Source organism: Dendrobium catenatum, unplaced genomic scaffold (assembly GCF_001605985.2).
Source record: "Dendrobium catenatum unplaced genomic scaffold, ASM160598v2 fragScaff_scaffold_243, whole genome shotgun sequence".
Classification (NCBI taxonomy): Eukaryota; Viridiplantae; Streptophyta; class Magnoliopsida; order Asparagales; family Orchidaceae; genus Dendrobium; species Dendrobium catenatum.
Window position 1 is genome coordinate 359,254 of NW_021318705.1, and position 20,958 is coordinate 380,211.

The 20,958-nt window shown below is 32.6% G+C and overlaps 1 protein-coding gene and 1 non-coding gene across 2 annotated transcripts; both read left to right on the forward strand.

Moving 5' to 3' along the window:
* The first annotated feature begins 387 nt into the window (after window positions 1-387).
* On the forward strand, window positions 388-13,953 carry LOC110094537 (alpha-galactosidase). Its single transcript, XM_020819796.2, has 15 exons — window positions 388-682; window positions 774-832; window positions 5,626-5,682; window positions 5,756-5,790; window positions 9,147-9,250; window positions 9,384-9,459; window positions 9,947-10,005; window positions 10,171-10,236; window positions 11,730-11,813; window positions 11,922-11,986; window positions 12,521-12,603; window positions 12,679-12,769; window positions 12,855-12,904; window positions 13,312-13,452; window positions 13,737-13,953. Exons 1-15 carry the CDS (start codon window positions 519-521, stop codon window positions 13,818-13,820), a joined length of 1,218 nt encoding a protein of 405 aa, XP_020675455.1. The 5' UTR covers window positions 388-518; the 3' UTR covers window positions 13,821-13,953.
* Window positions 13,954-18,021: 4,068 nt separating this feature from the next.
* On the forward strand, window positions 18,022-18,102 carry TRNAL-AAG. The gene has a single exon. It is a non-coding gene; the product is annotated as a tRNA-Leu (tRNA).
* Window positions 18,103-20,958: the final 2,856 nt, after the last annotated feature.

Sequence of the window (20,958 nt, forward strand, 5' to 3'; positions counted from 1 at the left end):
TTTGAATTTAATTCTAGAAAATTTGAATGTACATTCAAGTTATTTTTTAAGAACCTATCAATCTTGTAATTTGTATCAAATATCTTACTATTGATTTATAATAAAAATTATACTTAGAAAAGATATAAAAATCCTCATGCCATATTAATCAATAAAAACTTTTTAAGAAAATATGTAAAAATGTAAGATATTAAAAAGTTAAAAACACTCCTTCAATAAAAAATGTAAAATATTTTTCTCCTTTCAAATATTATTTTGTATAAATTTATTTACATATTTATGGCAGTAATACCTTCCTCTTGAATTAAATATGTTTGTATTTTTATATATTACGAACAAAATCTGCCGGATTCTGTAAATTATTTAAAACTTCAAAAATTTGGACGGTTCAATCATTTTCGCTACGGTTGTGTGCGGTGCTATTATTTATTTCTCATATTGCCAGTCGCCGCCGCTTCGTGTAAGTTCCGACGACCCCTCCGTTCATCCACACCCAACGCGATTATTAGCCAAAGATTATGGATGGACCGAGGCGGGCAGTGCACGGCCCGACGGCCGTAGCGGTCATTTGGGTTGCGCTGATGCTTTTGGAGGTCTCCGTCGATGGGCGGCGGTTGGCGGCAGAGGCGAGCAGGGGGAGGCTTGTTTTGGATAATGGCCTTGGCCGAACTCCACCGATGGGGTACGTTATGCGTTATTTTCCGGATACTTTCTTGTTTGATTGATTACTCTTTCTGTTTCTTTTGTTTGATTTGGTTTGAGTAATGGTATAGGTGGAATAGCTGGAATCATTTTCAGTGCAGCATCGATGAGAAATTGATTAGGGAAACTGGTACAACTCTCTCTCTCTCTCTCTCTCTCTCTCTCTCTCCGCCTCTCTCTTTCTCTCTCTGGGTGTTTTATTTTCTCTCCTTGCTCTCACAGTTTCCCTTTCTTGCTCTTGTGATCTGTTTCTGGAGCGAGCTCTCTTGTTTGCTTCCGTTGTTTGTGAAATGAAGCTTAACAATGTCTAGAATCTACTGCTTATGATATTGGAACACGTAACTAGTTTGATCAATTTCAGTTTGATTGAATATATTATGAATGGGGATATTTCCGTCTGTGTGTGTGTGTGGAGTGAGATTAATTGATATAAATTTTCAACTTTTTTCTCACGCTAAATCGTGCTTATAGTTGACACTCAACACCAATGTCAAGCTGCTTTTCCCTACCGATGAATTTTCAATTCTTCATATTAACCACTGCGAACTAAGTCAAAGTCGGCATGGATGGTCTGGTAAATTATCTGATGTGATGCTAAATTTAATATTTTTATATGACTGAACAAGTATTTCTCTCACGTGGGTGCTGTACATACCGCCATCACTCTCTAAAACTTTTTTTTTTCTTTTTGGAACAATCAATTGTCATTTATCAATATCCCACTCACTATGCTGTGTCACTATAACTCAAGATTGGGGTGGATGTGAGCCCTTATAGAAAAGGAAGCTTGAAGTTATCCTTAAGGTTTTTCACTGATGTCCTCACTACCATATTATTAATAGAGCTAAAGAAGTATGATTATCAAGGATTTGATATTATATTGTTATTGAAATAATTTAAAATATTTTAGAAGGGACATTAATTTTTTGAGTGATCTCATCATATATGGGTGATGATTTGATTGACTTTCGCTCTGTGAACTAGAGGACCAACATCTACTTGGCTTGAAGAGCCAAATTGCCTCCCCTCATGTTTCTATGAGACCCAACCACTACCACAAATTCTAATCCTTTGCATATTTGCATAGAAATTAATCAAATGATGAAATATTACATCATTGACATTGTAAATAAATGACAGAATATAAATGCAAAGACTTAGAGTCATGATTTTTAAATTTATATGATGAAAAAGCTAGAATACAAGCAAAATCAAAACCATCAGTATTGTATGAATAAATTCAACTAAATATAATACAAAGAGTTAGAGCCCATGATATTTTATAACTTACATTATTGAGAAATTAGAGCACCCAAGGCAATAAATGCCATAGGAAAGTAAATTATACGTAAATACAAAGAGTTAGAGCCATGATAAAATTTGTATAATTGAAAATTTTGAGCACAAATATAATTGAAACAATTAATATTGCACAAACATTAATATCAAAACTCTTAAAAGACCTCTTTATTCAGTTATGTTTGTTGCTAAATCAAAAATATGACAATTGCTTGTACCATATATAATTTAAGGTAATTTAGATACCTTTCGAAATACTTCTTCTCGAAAGATTTGAGGATGATAATCCGATTCAATAACACATTTTTTGAATTTGTCCTTATATTTTTGGTAATGCTAATTTCCCATGAGTACCCCACCAACATAACATGACATGAAGTGGTTCACATGATAATAACTTTCATTAAAAGTTCCATTTCTTACATTTATCACAAGTAGGTGCTCCTTCATTCCATTTTTTGTTTCAGCTCATCAATCAACAATCCTAGAGAGACATTGAATTTTCTTATTGGACTTATTGTTTTAAGGATGATTAATGATAAAAAGATTGGATCATGCATATAATAAGTTATATGCAACAACAAATACCGGCCAACATATATATGAAATACTTGATTGCACAAAAGGATTGAATCCATTCATATATATATATATATATATTAGAGTTAAACATTGCACATATTTGAACTAGATGATGGATATATACGATCAAAGTGTTTCCAAGCTTTACCGCCTAAGGGATATGTCAACATGCCCTCAATACTTGTTCATTGCATGATAAATCATATACTATAAAGTCTTATATCACATATATAAACTTTGAAGCCTTGAAGTCAATGGAAAGTATTGTTGAACCTTATACGGCACAAGATTGCATCAAACACCCGAATATTTTCTTTAGCTTATATTTAGGGTGCCCACATACAATGCATTCTAATAAATGAATTTTATCTTTGTAAAATAGTATATAGTTATTTCCATAGATATCAATTTTCTCAACCTTTGGCCATATTCCTTGAATCTTTTTTTTCTAGTTAGATACATTTCACTTTTTAATTTCTCATCCTTTGTAATAATGAAAAATAACAATCATGACAAACATTATAAACATTAAATCAAGTTTATAGTTCATCAAATGAGCATCTATTGATAACTTTGAATGTCACTTGCAACTTTCTCATGGAAGTTCAACATTTACTACTATAGCGTAAAACATTGCTGCTTCTTTATTTAACGCTTCTTTAATTTTATAACTGTAAATATCAACCATATATTATTCACCAGCTAGTGGACTATATTGATTTTTTAACCTATTAATATGAGATTCAGGATCAATTGCATCTTATGATGTCGACTCCAAGCAAATATTTCTCTTAATCAATGATTTGCGTTGACTTATTTGATTGAATGTCTTCTAATGAACACTTTCTGATAGAGATTAATTGTGCAATCATCATATGTATAAAAATATTTGTTATCACATTACAAAAATATGAATATTTAACCTTATTTAATGATACATTCATAACTTGTCTGAATAAAAAATTTAGAAACTGCCATACATCATTAATAAAATCATATAATAGGTATCATTATTGTCTGGACAATGATATACGTTCACTATCACAGCCCATATCTTATACATTAATAAAAAGAAGTAGCAATTGGCAAGCAAGGATTATTACAAAAGTATGAAGAATAATAAGACATGGTTGAAGTTGAACCATAATGCGATTAATCATTGCATTCCTTAATGATTGGACATTTACCTTCATCATTAATGGGGAGTCTATAAATATCACCTCTTAACAACAAATATTCATATATTGATTAGTGTCTTGATAGTTAATGAGTATGAGTAAACTTATAGTCTATATCATGTAGATGGTGATGTGGGTTGAGTGCGTTCAATAGAGCTAGTCAATTGAATGAATATTTCAGAAGGAACTGTCACCAATACGCTTAGTTTTTCCCATATTGTATTCCTTTGATAACTTTGTTTTGTCATATTGGCACACTTAGTTAAATTAACTCTTAACTGTTAAAATATGAAACATTATTTAATATTAGTTATCTTATTAACATGAGCTTGATCCTAACAAAGTGACATCAATTTAACATGTCATGAAGAAGATTCCATTCAAATCCTATTTTCAATATTGTTTTCATGCATCTATTATGTATTGAACTTGATTGATAACAAGATTCTCCATATTTAAAGAAACCATGACATATGGTTTATCCAACTTTACACCTAACTCATCTTAGTTAGTTTAATATAATCATAAACTCAAAATTAAATATCCAGATAATGATACACATTATTAAATACAATTTCTATCCAAGCATACCTAAATAATGCTAAATTATAGTTAATATATTAGGTTCTAGGTTTTGAATTAAGTTCCTTCCAGACACAAAGCATGTTGGTGGGATTTGAATGCATGGTCACTAGAGGCTTGTGCTTGCCAAAGAAGGTCACATTGAAGGGGTCACTAGAGGTTCATAGTCATAGTCATTATCAATTCGGATGTGTAGTTGCTCCTGAGGTGTGCTATCATTGGCAGTACAAGTAGAGTGTCTGAAGGAACGCGATTGATGTCAATTCATGTGTGTGGTCGTTAGAAGGATTGCACTGGAGAGATTGTTGAAGCATTGTAGTTTGTGGCCATTAGTGATTCAGATGTGGGGTTGTGTTGGAGGAGTGAGGTTGTTGGCGGTTGAATGCAGGTCATGGTTGGCATAGATTCGTATTTTTGGATTCATTGTAGGGAGGGTTATAGAGACAACAAAATTGGAAAGGGAAAGAAAAAAATGTTGATTAAGGATTGTGGCTCTGATTTTAGCTGGTTGTGGCTGCACTTGCAAATGGTAGCAAAATTGGTCATAAGAAATAGCCTCAACTAAAGGTCAGGCCTAATCATGTAATGATATAAAAAAGTTATTTTATATTTTAATTGGACCTGACCATCAATTGTAAATCTTAAGTAAATATTATTTTTGGGACTACTCAATTATGCGTTGTTGTTATATGAGCTATTTGTTATTGAACCTTACTTGACTGTAGTTGAGGGCCACTATTACCTAAGAGAGCTACAAAATACATGAACCTCTTAGTTGCAGTCAAATCATCATCTATGATGCCACATGTGAGAGTGTGAATTAAAGGGGAATTATGTGGAACATTATACGCTAATGGCCAAACTTTATAATTTCAACCTAAAACTAAGTTTTGGGTAGGGGCAAATCACAGTTGGAACAGTCGGTTAAATGGCCTTGTGGCCTCTACTTGCCTAGTTGCTGGATCTCCATTGTCGAGGCATTAACATATTCCTTGAATATTTTTTTATGATCTAATAAAGATAGTTTAGTTTCTAAATTTCAAGGGTCGTATGTGAAAGGAGAAATGAAAGGCCATTTAAATTATTATTGGAATTCATAATAATGGGGATAATGTTATAATTATGTTTCATTGTTTACATTCAAATCCAACCTCAGGGCTCGCAAAACAAATATAATGTCTAAGAACTCCATTGTATTAGCAGTTTTTTTTTCCTACATAAACTTAAATGAAACACAATCATAGTACTCATTTTCATTAAATAATTTTATTTAATGGTGTAGCTGATTCCATGGTCTCGACTGGTCTATCATCATTGGGCTACAAGTACATAAATATAGGTATTTAATAAAGAAAATACTTCTAGTTCTCAATCATTTATCTCTGATTGATTAATCATTCAATTTCTATCAGATGATTGTTGGGGTGAATCAAATAGAGATTCCCAGGTATGCAACTCTAGCTCCTCTATTTATTTGTTTAGCTAGTGTTTGTTTTGAATGGATTGAAAGAGAGGAAATAAAAAATCAAGGAAATGTTAAAAGATTTGAATTAACATTACTTTTCACTTACTGGTTTGGTTGAGGAGAAATTGAGGGATTTTTTTACTTTATTTCTTGTTTGCAACTTTGGCCGGTCTTTTTTTTTTACCTCTATTTTGTTGGAAAGAATTGAAAGAGAGGAAATAAAGGAAAATTAAATGGTAAAATTATTGAATTGAAATTTGTTTTCACTCACTTGTTTGGTTGAGGAGAAATCAAGTGAAGAAAAACATATTTTTTCTTGTTTTATTTGGTTAACGAGAACTTGAGTTTTTGCAAGCCCCACCAACCCCCAATTTTTTCTTCTTATTTTTAATGAGGATTTGGTTTGGAATTATTAATGAAAAATACATTTTGTTAATATTTATTAGGTAAATCCAATTGCTTTTATGATTACATTTGCTAAAATTTATTAGTTAAATTGAATTGCGTTTAGGGTTCATTTGATGTTTGTACATAGAAGTTATATGATATGCCTTAGGTGAAAACACGAGATAGCACAACAAAAACAGCAACTAATTGAGAAATAAGGGACAATTTTTTTATTAATGCTCCAATACAAAATTAAGATATAATGATCTACAAATAAGAGGTAGATCGTCTCTCTAGCTAAACCTAGACGTCGCTAGGAAGCCCTCACACAAAAGAAAATTCTAGCGAACACAACTCAAATTTTGCATAAAACAAAATAAACCCTAAAATTCGCCTTAAATTAGCTCTCCCACCTCTCCTAAAACAGCCCCCTTTCCAAATATATTTTCCTCCTAATTTAACCTTGCTGCGTTAATTAATTCCTTCTCTTATTTGAATTTAAACTAGGAAATTCCTTTCCTAATTATTCCCCTCCTAACATAAGTAATTAGATTCTTGCTAGACCCTACCAAATCAACTGCCTGGCCTCCCCTTTCGCTCGCTAACCCACCTGGGCAGAAGGTAACTAAATCGGCTGATCCAGTTCTGCTGTTAGGGTTGCTGCCTTCGTATCATTATATTTTTGAAAGTGATAATTTTATTTACACTCTTTTTGACTGTGAAGATGAAATCATCACTTTTTTATAGATTTTGATGTTTTTATTGAATTTAAATCCATATTGATTTCTAACTAAATCCAACCAAATAGAGGAATATAATATATTTTGCTGGATCCAAAATTTTCCATTGGCAAAACGTAACCCTATTAATAGATTTTGGCCGAGCGAGAGAACCTAGTGAGAAAATCAACAAGTGTGGAGAGTAAGAAAGTAGCTCAAAGATTATAGGATTATAGGAAAGTCTACATTTTGAAAAAAAATGAAAAAATAATGCATAATGTGAATGGTGTACTCAATTGGATTGTACATGGCCCGTTATCCCTGACAAGGCCTCTTGTGAGTACCTTGGATGTGTCTTCAAGGGAGAGTGTCCTAGGAGAGTTGGTATCTAAGACAAGCATGTGAAGGGGGTTCTTAGGGATAAATGCCAAGTCCCTTGGGTGAAGAGTTGTTGTGGACTAGGGACGAATACTGACACCGAAATAGTTGTACAAGATTAAAAAAAAAAGACAAATAACCTAGAACTAACAATATAGGCCTTCTTGAATGCTAAAAGAAGATTTAGATGAATCTTTGTTGCAGATTTCTTGAGCTGGAAGAAGGGGATAGCGGCTGAAATTGGGCAAAAGTAGTTGTTTGGAGAACCAGGAAGTGGACATCAAGACTTTGCTATTTGGATCATTTGGAAAAGGTATAGTAGCCCACAAGTAGGCTACTGGAAGAAGACGACACCCTTCTTGGATGCTGGACTGCACTTCTAGACTAGTGGAAGGAGAAAAACGCCCACCTGCAGGAGTGGTAGAGATTGGAGGCTGGAATAGAAAGGGCGGACAACCTCTTGGCAAGAGGAAGAGGTGGCGCGAGAGCTCCTTCACCTTGCTGGGATGATAACTGACAATTGGAAGGAGATCGAGTAGGCCATCACTTGGAAGAATCCATGATATAGAAAAAGAATAGCTCTAGCTATTCATGCAAAACCCAAAATCTGATTTACAAGGGTTAAGCATCTTCTATTTATAAGCTTAGGACAATAATAAATGAATAGGTCTGGTCAGCTATTAAACTTGTCCAAGATTGCATCAAACTGGTCAAAGCCTGCGTCATTCTCCCCGGCTTGGAGAGGCTTCGTCATAATCGAAATCTGATACTACTTCATAATGAGAGGTTAAGTCTCAAATGTTGAAGGTAGTAGAAATTTGATAATCATCGTCAGTTTTAGTTGATAAGCATTGTTTATGAATTTGATAATGCGAAAAGGTCCATCAGCTTTTGGTTTTAATTTGCTATAAGGGCCAGGTGCAAATCGTTCCTTTCCCTGCTTAATCCAAACTAAATCACCCACTTTGAAAGTTCGATGTTTTCTATTTTTGCTGGCTTGTGCTTGATGAAGAGAGTATCTTTCACCCCAGTCGATTTAGAATATCTGATAGAAGGTGATTCACTGCTACTAATTGAACTCCCTAGATGATGTGGCCTCCCAACCTCTGTTGTTTGTACTGACCCATCAATTGATCAAGGATGACAAAATTATTGGATTTGATTGAGTTAGCCATCCATTTGCTATATATAAACCCATCTTACAACCATGAATTTAGAGTGCAACGAGAGAGTCTTGGGCTTCGGGTCTATATTGTAATTAATCATGTGGGCTTATGCCAACAGGAGATCTCGATCCCCCATAATACAAACTCTAGATAGTTTGAAGTATTGTCTAGGAGAAATTGGGAAAGTGAGGTAGTCTGCCTTTGAAATGCTATGTTCCTTAGCATTCCCTACCCAATGGTACAAAAGAGCAAGAAGGAAATATATTGCACCATGGCTACAGCATGGTTTCCTTTTGTTTTATAATAGCTCATTGATTGTGTAAGATTGATTTTACAATACCTTGTCATTATTAGTTCAGTTATAGCCGATTTTGGTCCATCCAGTTTAGCAATATAGTTGTATAGATTCAGCTGACTATCTAAATGCAAATGAGGGGGAACCATACACTCCCTCTCTTTCATTAATAAGTAAAAAAAATTTAATGAGAAAAAGGATTCGTGTAGCCAACCACACGTAGTGGGATAAAGACTTGATGTTGTTGTTGTTGTATGATTATAATTGAATGAGAAAAAGGATTCCTGCTCAGATTTCAACCATATGACTTGTATGATTACAGTTTTCAACCCATAATTTAAATTTAATAATCCTGCTTGTCAGTACTGTCTACATTTGTCTGTTCTGTTACAGGGTAATTTGGTCCCAAAAGCATCAACATTCCCCTCAGGCATTAAGTCTCTTGCAGACTATGTTCATGGAAAGGGTCTCAAGCTTGGAATCTACAGTGATGCAGGGTAAAATTTTAAGGCCTCTCTTCTAACGCAATCACTTTCTGATGCTTAGTTCTATACAAATCAAACAATGTTATGTTATTGCTTTTTGAGCACTGCCACAACACAAACTGTTATGTGTTTTTTAAATATTCAGGACACAAACATGCTCGAAGACTATGCCAGGATCACTAGGACATGAGGAGCAAGATGCCAATACCTTTGCTTCATGGGTATGATCGATTGATATTAAGAATTTAGTTGGTTCCGTTCTTCTCCTGATAATTTTTTTCACGAACAGTTTTGATTATATACAAATATATTTGAAAATACTATTTTATGCACGCATTTCTTACTCGTTCAGCAATTCATATTTGTGTGTAAGAGTTTGACTTCTGCTTCGTTTGGGATGACTTTCTTGTTGCTTCTTAAAGCAGCTTTCTAGTATAAAAAATTTAATTTTTTACTAAAGAGCTATTTTAAGAAGCAACAAAAAAGCCATCACAAACAAAACCTTCATTTCATATAGTACAACAAAAGCATAGCATCGGCACAATTATATCCATAGAAGCATGAAACATGATTCCAGGCTTTATATGTTAGAAAAATGGCCAAAACTATTAACCCAAGGCAGCATATTTTTTTCAGCATTGAATGATGGGATTATGATTTTCTTAGTACTGATTCTTTTGACTGACTTTATCTTTCTTCTTCTCAAAGGAAGTGGACTATTTGAAATATGACAACTGCAACAATCAGAATGTTAATCTGAAAGGAAGGTAATATGCTTCGCATCTTAATGCAAATGCTTGCAAGTCTATGCTGATTTGATACAATGCCAGTCCTTCCCATTTCAGTACAAAAAATGGTACTCAGAAAGCTTGAATAGAAAATTGTAACTTGAATTTCTGACGTCTTTGAAAATTGCTTCCAAATTGAAATAGGTACAAGAATATGAGCCAGGCTCTTCTGAAATCAGGAAGGAGCATCTTCTTTTCTCTATGTGAATGGTATGCCTGTTAATATGTCCTTCCCTAAACAATTTAACTTCAAGCAACTAGATGAATTTTGCCACAATGGTTTGCTTCTTCAGGCAACTAAACTTGCATTCTTACAGGAATGAATAGAATTTTTTGACTAGATCCTATGAGCTGAATAAGCTAAACTTGATGCTTATTTTCAGTATAGCTAAGGTGTTAATGAGCTGAATGTGAATGAATTTGGGTCCTGTTCAACTTGGTTAATTTAAATATCAAGCTGGATGCAAACAGACTCAAGTTCTTTAACTCGTATTAGGCTCATTTATCATTGTGTCAAAAACGAATGGTAAGCCAAATCAATGACTATCAAATGGATCAACTTTTTTTTGTTTGAGAAATCCAATTATGTGAAAAATATTTTGATTTTTATGGAGTGTACTTTTAGTAATAATAGATCTAGTTGGGGAATTGTAACTTTGGGCAATCAAGTCATTAATAAGAGTACACATTTTAGATATCTTGATTCTATTGTTCATAGTGATGGTGAAATAGATGGGGATATTATTAGTAGAATTCAAATTGGATGGTTGAAATGGTGAAATGCATCAGGCTTGTTGTGTGATAGAAAAGTCCCTCTCAAACTTAATGGAAAATTCTATAAGAGGATAGTGAGACCTGCAATGCTTTATGATGTAGAATGTTGGCCATTAAAAGAGAAGCATAATATTAAGTTAAGTGTTGTAGAGATGAGGATGCTCAGATGGATGAGTTGCTTTACTCTTAGAGACAGGTTATGAAATGAGCATGTAAGTAAAAAGGTTGGAGTAGCTCCAGTGGAAGATAAGATTAGAGAGAGTCGTCTTAGATGGTTTGGTCACATAAAACGGCGGCCTTCCGATGACCTGGTTAGGAAAGTAGATGTATTAGATTTGACGTATGTTAAGAAAGGTAGAGTTAGACCTAAAAAGAATTCGTTATAAAATATTAGAAATGACATTTCTTTATTAGATTTAGATGAAAATTTGACTCTTCACATGATACAATAGAGAAAAATGATTCATGTAGCCGACCCCACATAGTGGGATAAAGACTTGTTGTTGTTGTTTGTTTGTTGTTGTATTGATATCTTTTAAGCAGCATAGAACTTCAAACATGTGTTCATGAGTTTTAGAGTATATGTGGTGTGTGAATTGAGCTCCTATCGAGCCAAAAAATATGAAGTGGTTCTTGCTTGAGTTGGACTAGTTCGGTAAAGAAGTAGAAAATCTTATTTAATCTTGACTCCTTAACGAATTTAAGCCATCAGCACGCCAAAGACAAGTTGTTCAGAAACAATAAGCTTTTCTAACAACCATAACTATCCATGGCATCTTTTTATTTGATCGAGATTGATAAGGATAAGAATCATAATATGTATAGAAAATATAATTTACTCTGTCATTGCTGTGTGCGTGAAATAAATTGAAGTTTATGTCTTCTTCCAGCTTGTTTATATCCATTAATCCTGCATTAAAATTGCATAGGGGGCAAGAAGACCCAGCAACCTGGGCTGGCAGTGTAGGAAATAGCTGGAGGACAACAGGTGACATTGAAGACAGCTGGGACAGGTACTAGTTGCATTTTGTATTTAATTTAATTTTTTTTTTGGGAAGAGTTTCATTGGTTTCTTCCAATTTGGTTTTTAAGCTTATTTCTTATGTGAACCTATGATTTAGCATGACTTCGCGAGCCGATCTAAATGACATATGGGCATCATATGCTGGACCTGGTGGATGGAATGGTAACTTATTTGATCTTTAGTCTTTGTTTGGGACAGCTTTCTTACTGCTTTTTGAAGTAGTTTTCTATTACAAACTTTCAAATTTGAAAAATTTTTTACTAAAAATTGCTTCATAAAACAGTAAGAAAGCTATCTCAAACGAAACCTTAATGATTCATTTGGCTGAGCTTGTCCTTTCCCTTAATTGTGTTTTGTTATTGAAAAGCTATTTTATGAATAATTTTAAAATTCTTTTCTGAAAGAAAACTCTCTTAGAACTTTATTTTTAATAGAAGTTCATCAGTATTCACCTTACGACAGCATTATCAATGAACCCTCTGTGTATTTGTTGCTAAAGATATTGAATAGATAGATCGCTAGAGATTCATGACCAAGCAACATCCTCTCTGCATTTCAGAACTTCCCTCCCACTTAAGCATAGAAAAAACCTATTTATCCAATTACCATGACATTTATATGCTGCTGCTGCTTTTAATTCTCCATAAGAGGATGAAAGTCGAACTCAAATCATACTACTTCTTTTTTGTTTTTCAGATCCTGATATGCTTGAAGTAGGCAATGGTGGCATGACAATTGAGGAATATCGATCACATTTCAGTATATGGGCATTGGCTAAGGTTCCTATTCTTCAGCTGCAAAATTTTTGTATTTTCTTTCTAAATATTGATCAAAAAAGCTTGAAACCTGTTCAGGCTCCTTTGCTTATAGGATGTGACGTGCGCTTCATGAGCAATGAGACGCTTGCAATACTAAGCAACTCAGAGGTCATTGATGTTAACCAAGGTTAGCACTTACAGACAACAGTAAATTCAGAAAGTCTAGCTAACTATGATTTATTAGAATTCCCTTCTTTTTTTCTTGAGAATAGATAAACTTGGAGTTCAAGGGAAGAAAGTAAAATCTAACGGCAACCTTGAGGTTTGGCTTCCTTCCAATTTCGTTAGATCAACAGTTCTTTTCAAGCATAGGAATAGGGGAAATCTATATCTGAAATAAAAACTAGTGCTTCGTTTGGGACAGTTTTTTTACTGCTTCTTGAAACAGCTTTTTAATACAAAAATTTTAATTTTTATATTAAAAAGCTGCTTCAAAAAGCGGTAAAAAAGTCGTCGCAAACGAAGCCTAACTCATTTGTTTCAACAAAGCATGTAGACCATGCAAAAGTACTGAAGTGTGATTTACCGCATAATATTAGATAAATCTCTCTAGCTTTATGTGAATAGGTCTTAGAGTAAAGCTGCCTGTTAAGAGAACAAAAATGAAAGAAAATCTCAAAAGTCAGATTTTACTTGATAAATCTCATTATTGTTCCAATCATTATAAAGGTTTGGGCTGGTCCTCTCAGTGGAGGAAAGGTTGCTGTAGTTCTATGGAACAGGGGATCTTCTCAGGCATCAATTACTGTAGACTTTGCTGATATAGGTCTGAATTCATCATCTGTTGTTGGCGCTCGTGATCTATGGAAGGTAAATTCTACCAAAAAATTTTGTTTTTTAGTTATTAGTTTATTTCTATAAATGATATTTGTTTACTCTTTTTTTCTGGAAATAAATATTTCTTTATGTTCATTTATTTGTCTAAAGTTGCTTATATAGGCTTCGTTTGGGATTGCTTTATTGCTGCTTTTTAAAGCAGCTTTTCAGCATAAAAATTAAAATATTTGTACCAGAAAGCTGCTTTAAGAAGCAACAAAAAAGCCGTCCCAAACAAAGGCATAATGTATAATAATTTCCTTTTTTTATCTTATCAGCATTCAACTACTTCTGCTGAGGGGAAACTGACTGCCACAACTGCTGCTCATGCCAGCAAGATGTATGTATTGACACCAAAATGATTAATCATCATCAAACTTGCAAAAATGGTATATAATTTGTATTGATTTACATGGCTATGTGAATTTATTAGCAGTGCTTTAACTATTGAAACAAATAATAAAACATGCAATAAAAGTTATGATTTTCCTTTGATTTTATTTATAATGTAATGTCAACAGGTTCTTAAAATCCTAGCATTTAATGTCATGGTTGGGTGTCCTAAAATTTTGATATTACTAGAACAATAGTCAAATTGATGTCAAAGTTTCATAAAAAATTATAGTAGCAATATTAGGGTTTTATAATAAACACTAATAGTGATGCTAAAAGTTTGTTTAAGATGACTGTAATTTTTTATAAAGGTGCTTGTAAGTTGTTGTGGGAAAATTAATTTTCTTAAAGCTACTGTAAAAAATAACTTTCTAGTAGGGTGTCAATATTTGACACGACTCGAAAACCCTACTCAAACCCGACCCGAAAATTTCGGGTTAGGGTCAACCCGAAATGGGTCAAGTTCGGGTTCAACATTTCAAAAATCGGGTCGGGTTCGGGTTAACCCTTTGACTCGAAATTGACTCGAAAACCCGATTTTGACCCGGCAACTCGAGATTGACTCAATTTTGACCCGTTTTTTTATCCAAAAAAGAGGAGATAGACCCGTTTTTTTTTACAAGAAAACTAGCAATTTTTTGTTGGAAACGGGTCATTCAAGTCGTGTCGGGTTGACCCGAAACCGAAGCAGGTCAGGAAAACTGAGGGTTTGGGTTGACCCGAATAGTATCGGGTCAGTTTCGGGTTCGACCCGAACTCGACCCGTGACCCGAAATTGACACCCCTACTTTCTAGTACAAAAATTTCTTGAAGTAGGAACACAACAACCAAATAGAAAATATGATTACTATCTGAAAAATAAACAGTGAGAAAGTTATCCCAAGCAGATCTGAGTTTTCAATAAATTTTTGTAATTTATATATTAGGGTTTCAAAAATTTTGACATAGAAGTTAGTATTTATTGCTCTTTAGTTTCAAAATAGGGTAACCACTTGAAGAAAATGATAAAAGTTACAGGAAACATCTTTTGGAATTTTCTAAAAGAATTTCAATGGAGTTCCAACAAAATTTCCATGAAAAAGCTTTATAAATTCTCTTATTGGATTAAAAACTGCCTCCTTGATGATGTTTGTCATTATGTCACTGTTTTCATTGTTGTCTTCATCTCTGCCATCAAAGGTATATTCTCACCAAATTTAATAGCAGTAATAATTTTTTAGCTTAATATTTTTTCAATTACAATATGAAGAAAAAAAAACAATGCAGTATGTTCCAATTTATATGATTCTAATAGTGAATTTATATATATAATGTATGTGTGTGTGATGAAGCTCGAATCTCAATGCAATAGTTGGATTAGAAAATTTTGGAATTAAAGTCAAGGCCATCCGAATTCTAATTTTAGCAAATTTATAGTTGAAATGAACATTTCAATGAAAGAAATTGAATGACACAAAAAATGATAGGACCTAGAGTTCAAATGAGTTGAAATCAAGCACTTGAATTGTAGTTAAAAAATTTATTATATTGATTGAGCAATCAAAAGGATCTATAAATCTTGTGTATTTGTAGTCAAGATGAGTGGTTCGACATATGAGAGAAATCCAATGAGTCCGAGATCATTGAATTCTGAAATTGTAAATGCACTTGCATTTAATGTCGATGATCACCGACAATCATCATGTCCCTACAGTTTGTGCTCGACCACCGGTATCTAATCGTTGTCACCTGACCCTCATCATCTAACTATCAATGTATGACTACTATCATCATCATTCACAGCTTCTCTAGCATTCTCTATTACAATCATAAGTTCTCATACTAGTGTTATATGCTTGTAATCTCGTCTTCAATAACCGAGTGAAAGAGTGCATCTATTAATATAATTGAAATTTTATCTGAGTTAAGACTCCATTATGCTTCCTTTTTCATGTTTTTCACACAAAAAATTTGGTATCTTTTATAATATTTTTTATTTACATCTATGTTGGATTTTTTTTAATAAAATTACGTCGTTAAACTTTCTTATTTTATTGCTATGAATATTTCTACTATATGCATAATGATTCACCTTAATCTAATTTTTTTTATATAAAAATATGAATTATTAGTAGGATTAAGATGGCTCAAATTGATTATGCATCGACCTAGGAGTGGAATGAGTGGAGTCATCCCTGATTTAATTAATCGAGTTCGAGTTTTATTTTAAGAGTTCAAGTTGGCTCATGAACCCACTTGTTTATTATGAAAAAATGAAAATGATTATGATTTAAGCAACTATTATATTAAAATAATAAAAAATGAGAAACTAGAAAAAAAAAATAACAAAAAATGACTTAATGTAAGAAATTGAAAAATATTTTTTCAAACATTTTTAATAATTTGGTACCTAAAATTTTAAATTTAAATGAGAATTTGACTTTTTACCGGTCACAATGGCGAAAAAGGATTCTTGTAGTCGACCCCACATAGTGGGACAAAGGCTTGATGTTGTTGGTACCTAAAATTTTAAATGTTAATATATTTTAATTGCATTTAAACTTAATATTGTTAAATGAGTGCGATCGTAAGCTAATGAGTCGTGTCAATGCTAGCTCAAGTTTGATTTGCTAGCTCATTGAGCTTGGGTAATTTATCAAGTCAAGCTCAAGTCAACTCACGAGTCAGCTTCATGCCTCTCTTGGCTTAGCTTATGTCCTGAGTATAAAAATATTTTCTTTATAAAATAGGCTCCAAGATTTTATGAAAAAGTTGGTCCTAGTATGAAGACACTTGAGGAAATGGATGGATCTTACAAGTCTATCATAGCCATGAACATGTCCATGAGAACAAAGGACAAGCCAAAAGACACAAAAGATGATGAGTGTTATATCATGGAACATGTAATGAATCCCATATGAAGAGACTAAGGCTTCGTTTGGGACGACTTTCTTACTACTTTATGAATCAGCTTTTTAGTATAACATTTTTTATTTTAATAATTTTTTGTGCTAAAAGATTGCTTTAGAAAGTAGTAAGAAAGTCGTCCCAAACGAAACTTAAATCTCAATTGAGTTGTTTAAGTATGTAAGCTTTACAAATCAATAAGGATATGCATATTATTGAAAGTTCAAGTGCCGTGTATATACATTTTATGACTTAGAGATCAATAATGAGGCTCTAAACTTCTTAAACTAGAGGGAGCCGCTAACATCATGTACTAATAACACTATAAAGAATGTATGCCCAAAATACTAGAGTTATTGTTGTCTTACATCACCAAAAAGATTGAGAGAGTTTCTCACCACAACGTCAAGCACACACTCACATCATTGGCAATTACATCCAACCAAACACCATCTAACTTTTATGCTCATCACCACATGTACATTCACATGCATATATCTTGGTTGAGGCATGCACACAACAGTGCACATTTCTATATGTTTCATGAACAGATATGCCTACGTGCACTTTACTCACATCGCAAGTGATTATACATATCTTTCCCAAACATATTTCACTAGCATTCCTCATTCTTGCAAGCCATTTTCACACCTCCATGCATTGCTCATCAACTATGTACGCACATATACATATGTCTCTTGAGTGCTACCTATGCGCACAGTGCTTGCACATGCTCATGGCATGGATTATTGCTGTCATTGTGAAGCACAGACATGCTTGGGTATGCATATGACATGCATGCATGCAACTCTATTGCTCACATAGAAGTTTCACTATTGATGTATGAAAACACACCTTTGTATGTATCTTCATATCAATATATAAATAAATCTTCTATGCACATTCTCACCAATGTCATGCATGCATTACATCATACGTGTACTATTGTCTCTTTGTGAAAGGCTTGATTGCTCATGCAATATCATCATATAACATGTGTATTGCTTGTCCCCTACGCAATTTTATGACAAGCACTCCTCTACACACACATACAAAAGCATTTATAAGTAAACAAATCTCTACCTACAAACATAATCTTATCCTTCTTAATTAGCAAAGCTCAACGAATGCCTAAAAGTTCCCTACCCCAATGTTTTGGGGTCTAAGTAACAGTAGTCCTATTATTTCCATCTAATTAAAGATTAATTTTGAGTGGTTAAGCACGTGCAGAAAATTAATTTAAAACTATATATAAATATTGTTTTTAAGATCTCTTTAGCATCCGTTGAGATGGCCGAGTTGGTCTAAGGCGCCAGATTAAGGTTCTGGTCCGAAAGGGCGTGGGTTCAAATCCCACTCTCAACATTATATATTTTTATATTTTTAAAATCGAAATAAATAAATTACATTTTCTCTTTTTCCTGTGGAGCCAAACAAAACTTTAATGACAAAAACAATAAATTTACATTCTCTCTAATTTTAAACTTTATTTGATTAATAAAAAATAATATTATTTCACTTCTAAGAAAGAGATATCACAATAATAACAGAATTGTTTTGTCTTCCTATTTTTATATTAGAATTAATCAGAAAAACATAAATAAAAAATATTTCTTATATATATTCTAATACACTAAATTAAATAGTTAAAAGGTTATTTGAGTATCATTTTATATTTTTATATTTTATTTTATTTTGATGTTCTTTTGATATAAAATAAAAATATATTTGTTGATATCATAAATAAGTATCTTTTTTAATTGAATATTATATAAGACAGTGATTAAGGTGATTTTTCATTTAAAAAAATAAAAGCACCTTAAAAATAACTTAAATTTTATTTTGATTATTATTGAAAAGTAGTTCCTTTAATTTTTAAAAATAAAAATAAATATAACAAAATCTACAAAATTCATATGTAAGTATGCTTAAAATATTTATATTAAAGAATATAGTAAAAGAGCAAAAATATATGAACCAGGACAAAATCAATATCCTTAAAAAATATTGTCATTCAAGTGACTATAATTTAGGCTTCATTTGGGAGAGATTTCTTTCTACTTTATAAAACTGCTATAAAAAATAATTTTTTAAAATTATTGAAGAAAGTTATTTGTTAGTACAAAAAATTTTTAGAAGAAATGAAAATATAATGGTTAAACAGAAATTGTGGCTACAATATGAAAAATAAAGCGATGAAAAAGTTGTCCCAAATGAAGCCTTTATCTTATTATGTTAGGAATCTTGATGATTTCTTGCCAATACGAACATACCTTTGGTATGCCTCACTAGCTAGACCCAATATTTGACGGAAAATAATTATTGTTTTAATAAATTAAGTAGTCTTTAACCAACTAACTATATTATAGATACCTACCTAAAACTGCTACAAACATCATGATATGTTTGCACATACACCCATTGTCATGCTGACACAATATTAAGGACTTCAATAAGAGAAATATCTTATAATCTTTGCTTCGATGAATAGGCTATAATTTTTATTAATACCGGTATCTCGAGCTCTGGAGTTTGAACTTTTAATACTACAAGCAATAAGGATAAAGCCTACTAATATATTAACCTTCTATCATCGATCAGTAACTCGCTTCTTTAATCGTATGATTAAGTTTGAACTATCTTTAGTGAAGATTTAAACTCGTGCAATCTTAAATTATTAGAAAGGAATCCAATATAATAAACTCTGACCTTTTGGGGAGGGGCCTTCTATGGTGGTTGTTATGTTCGAGTGAGGAACATTCAAGCATAAATATTTAGATAAAAATATGCTACCTAAAACTTAGAATGCTAAAAATCTTTTTATATATTATCAATGACTTTTAAAATTCCCATTAGTAAACTCTTCCTGCAAATATGAGAAAGTTTACCAAAAAAATTAAATCCTAAACATAGTCCAAGTCGGAATTTTACTCCATGGGCAATGTTACATTCACAACCATGAAAGAGTAATGGTCTAAAAACAATACTAATAAATAATAGTAATATGTTAATAATATTAAGCAATACTTATAAATAATTTATGATAGGTCAAGATTTTTGATGAATTTATTTAATATCTTCCATCACATGTTAATATTTATAGTGGCATTCCATTTTAACAATTTAATATAGATAAATGTAACTCCAACTCCTCCTTCAAAAAGACAATCAAAATCTCCTTCAATATATTAGTGCTTTAGGTCTAGCTTTTAGGAGGATGGCCACTTTCCCTTGAGCATTGTCATGGCATTCCAAATTCTAACTTTAACTCTATATATCCAACACCTCATTCATTAAAAGTCTTCTATGGCCTCTTATTGAATATATTGATGAAACAAATTCAATGACACAAAAAAGTAATCATTGTTTTAGTTAAAATGAACTCAAATCAAGCACTTGAAGTATTATTAGAATATTTGGGGTAGTAATTAAAGGGCCAAATGATCTCAAAATTATGCACACTTATAGTCAAATATAGCATCTTGATGAGGGAAATCTAATAAGCCTAAGAGAACTTCATTCCAAGATCATTAAAATACTTAAATGTTGAAAGAATGATATATAATAAAAGGAATAAATACACATATTATTTGGCGGGGTATTTTAGGACTTTGGTTGAATAACTAAAATGTCACTCATTAAAATTATAAATAGATCTTTATTCTCTATATGAGATGGACTTGGACTTGAAGTGGGAGAGAGCTTGGAGATTCAAAGAACAATATAGCTTCCCTAAAGGAGCAACTTTGACTATAGGCAACTACAATTATCATTGTTCATCCACCATCACCTATTCGTCGTCATGTGACATCATTTCTTGATTGTTGTCGATTTTTATATCGTAATATGACTGCTGCCCGACCATCTTTATTCGACCACCATCATTCGGCCACTATTGCCCGACTACCAGTCTACCATTACCATGTTGTTGTCACTCGATTAACATCATTTAACGTATGTCATTATCAATCCACTGATTCTCTAGCATTCTCCACCATATTAAGGAAGACATTCTTATATTATATACTTTGGAATCTCGTCTTTCTCAAATTAAGAGCAAGAGTGTGGACCCATGTAACTTTCTTTATATACGAGACTATATTCATTTTTTTTTTCCTTTCTTTATTTTTAGCATAAAAACTCGAGTTTCTTATATTCTTCTCTTTTATAATGTCTGCACAAGATCTTTGTTCACAGTCATGATATAAAACTCTCATTTTA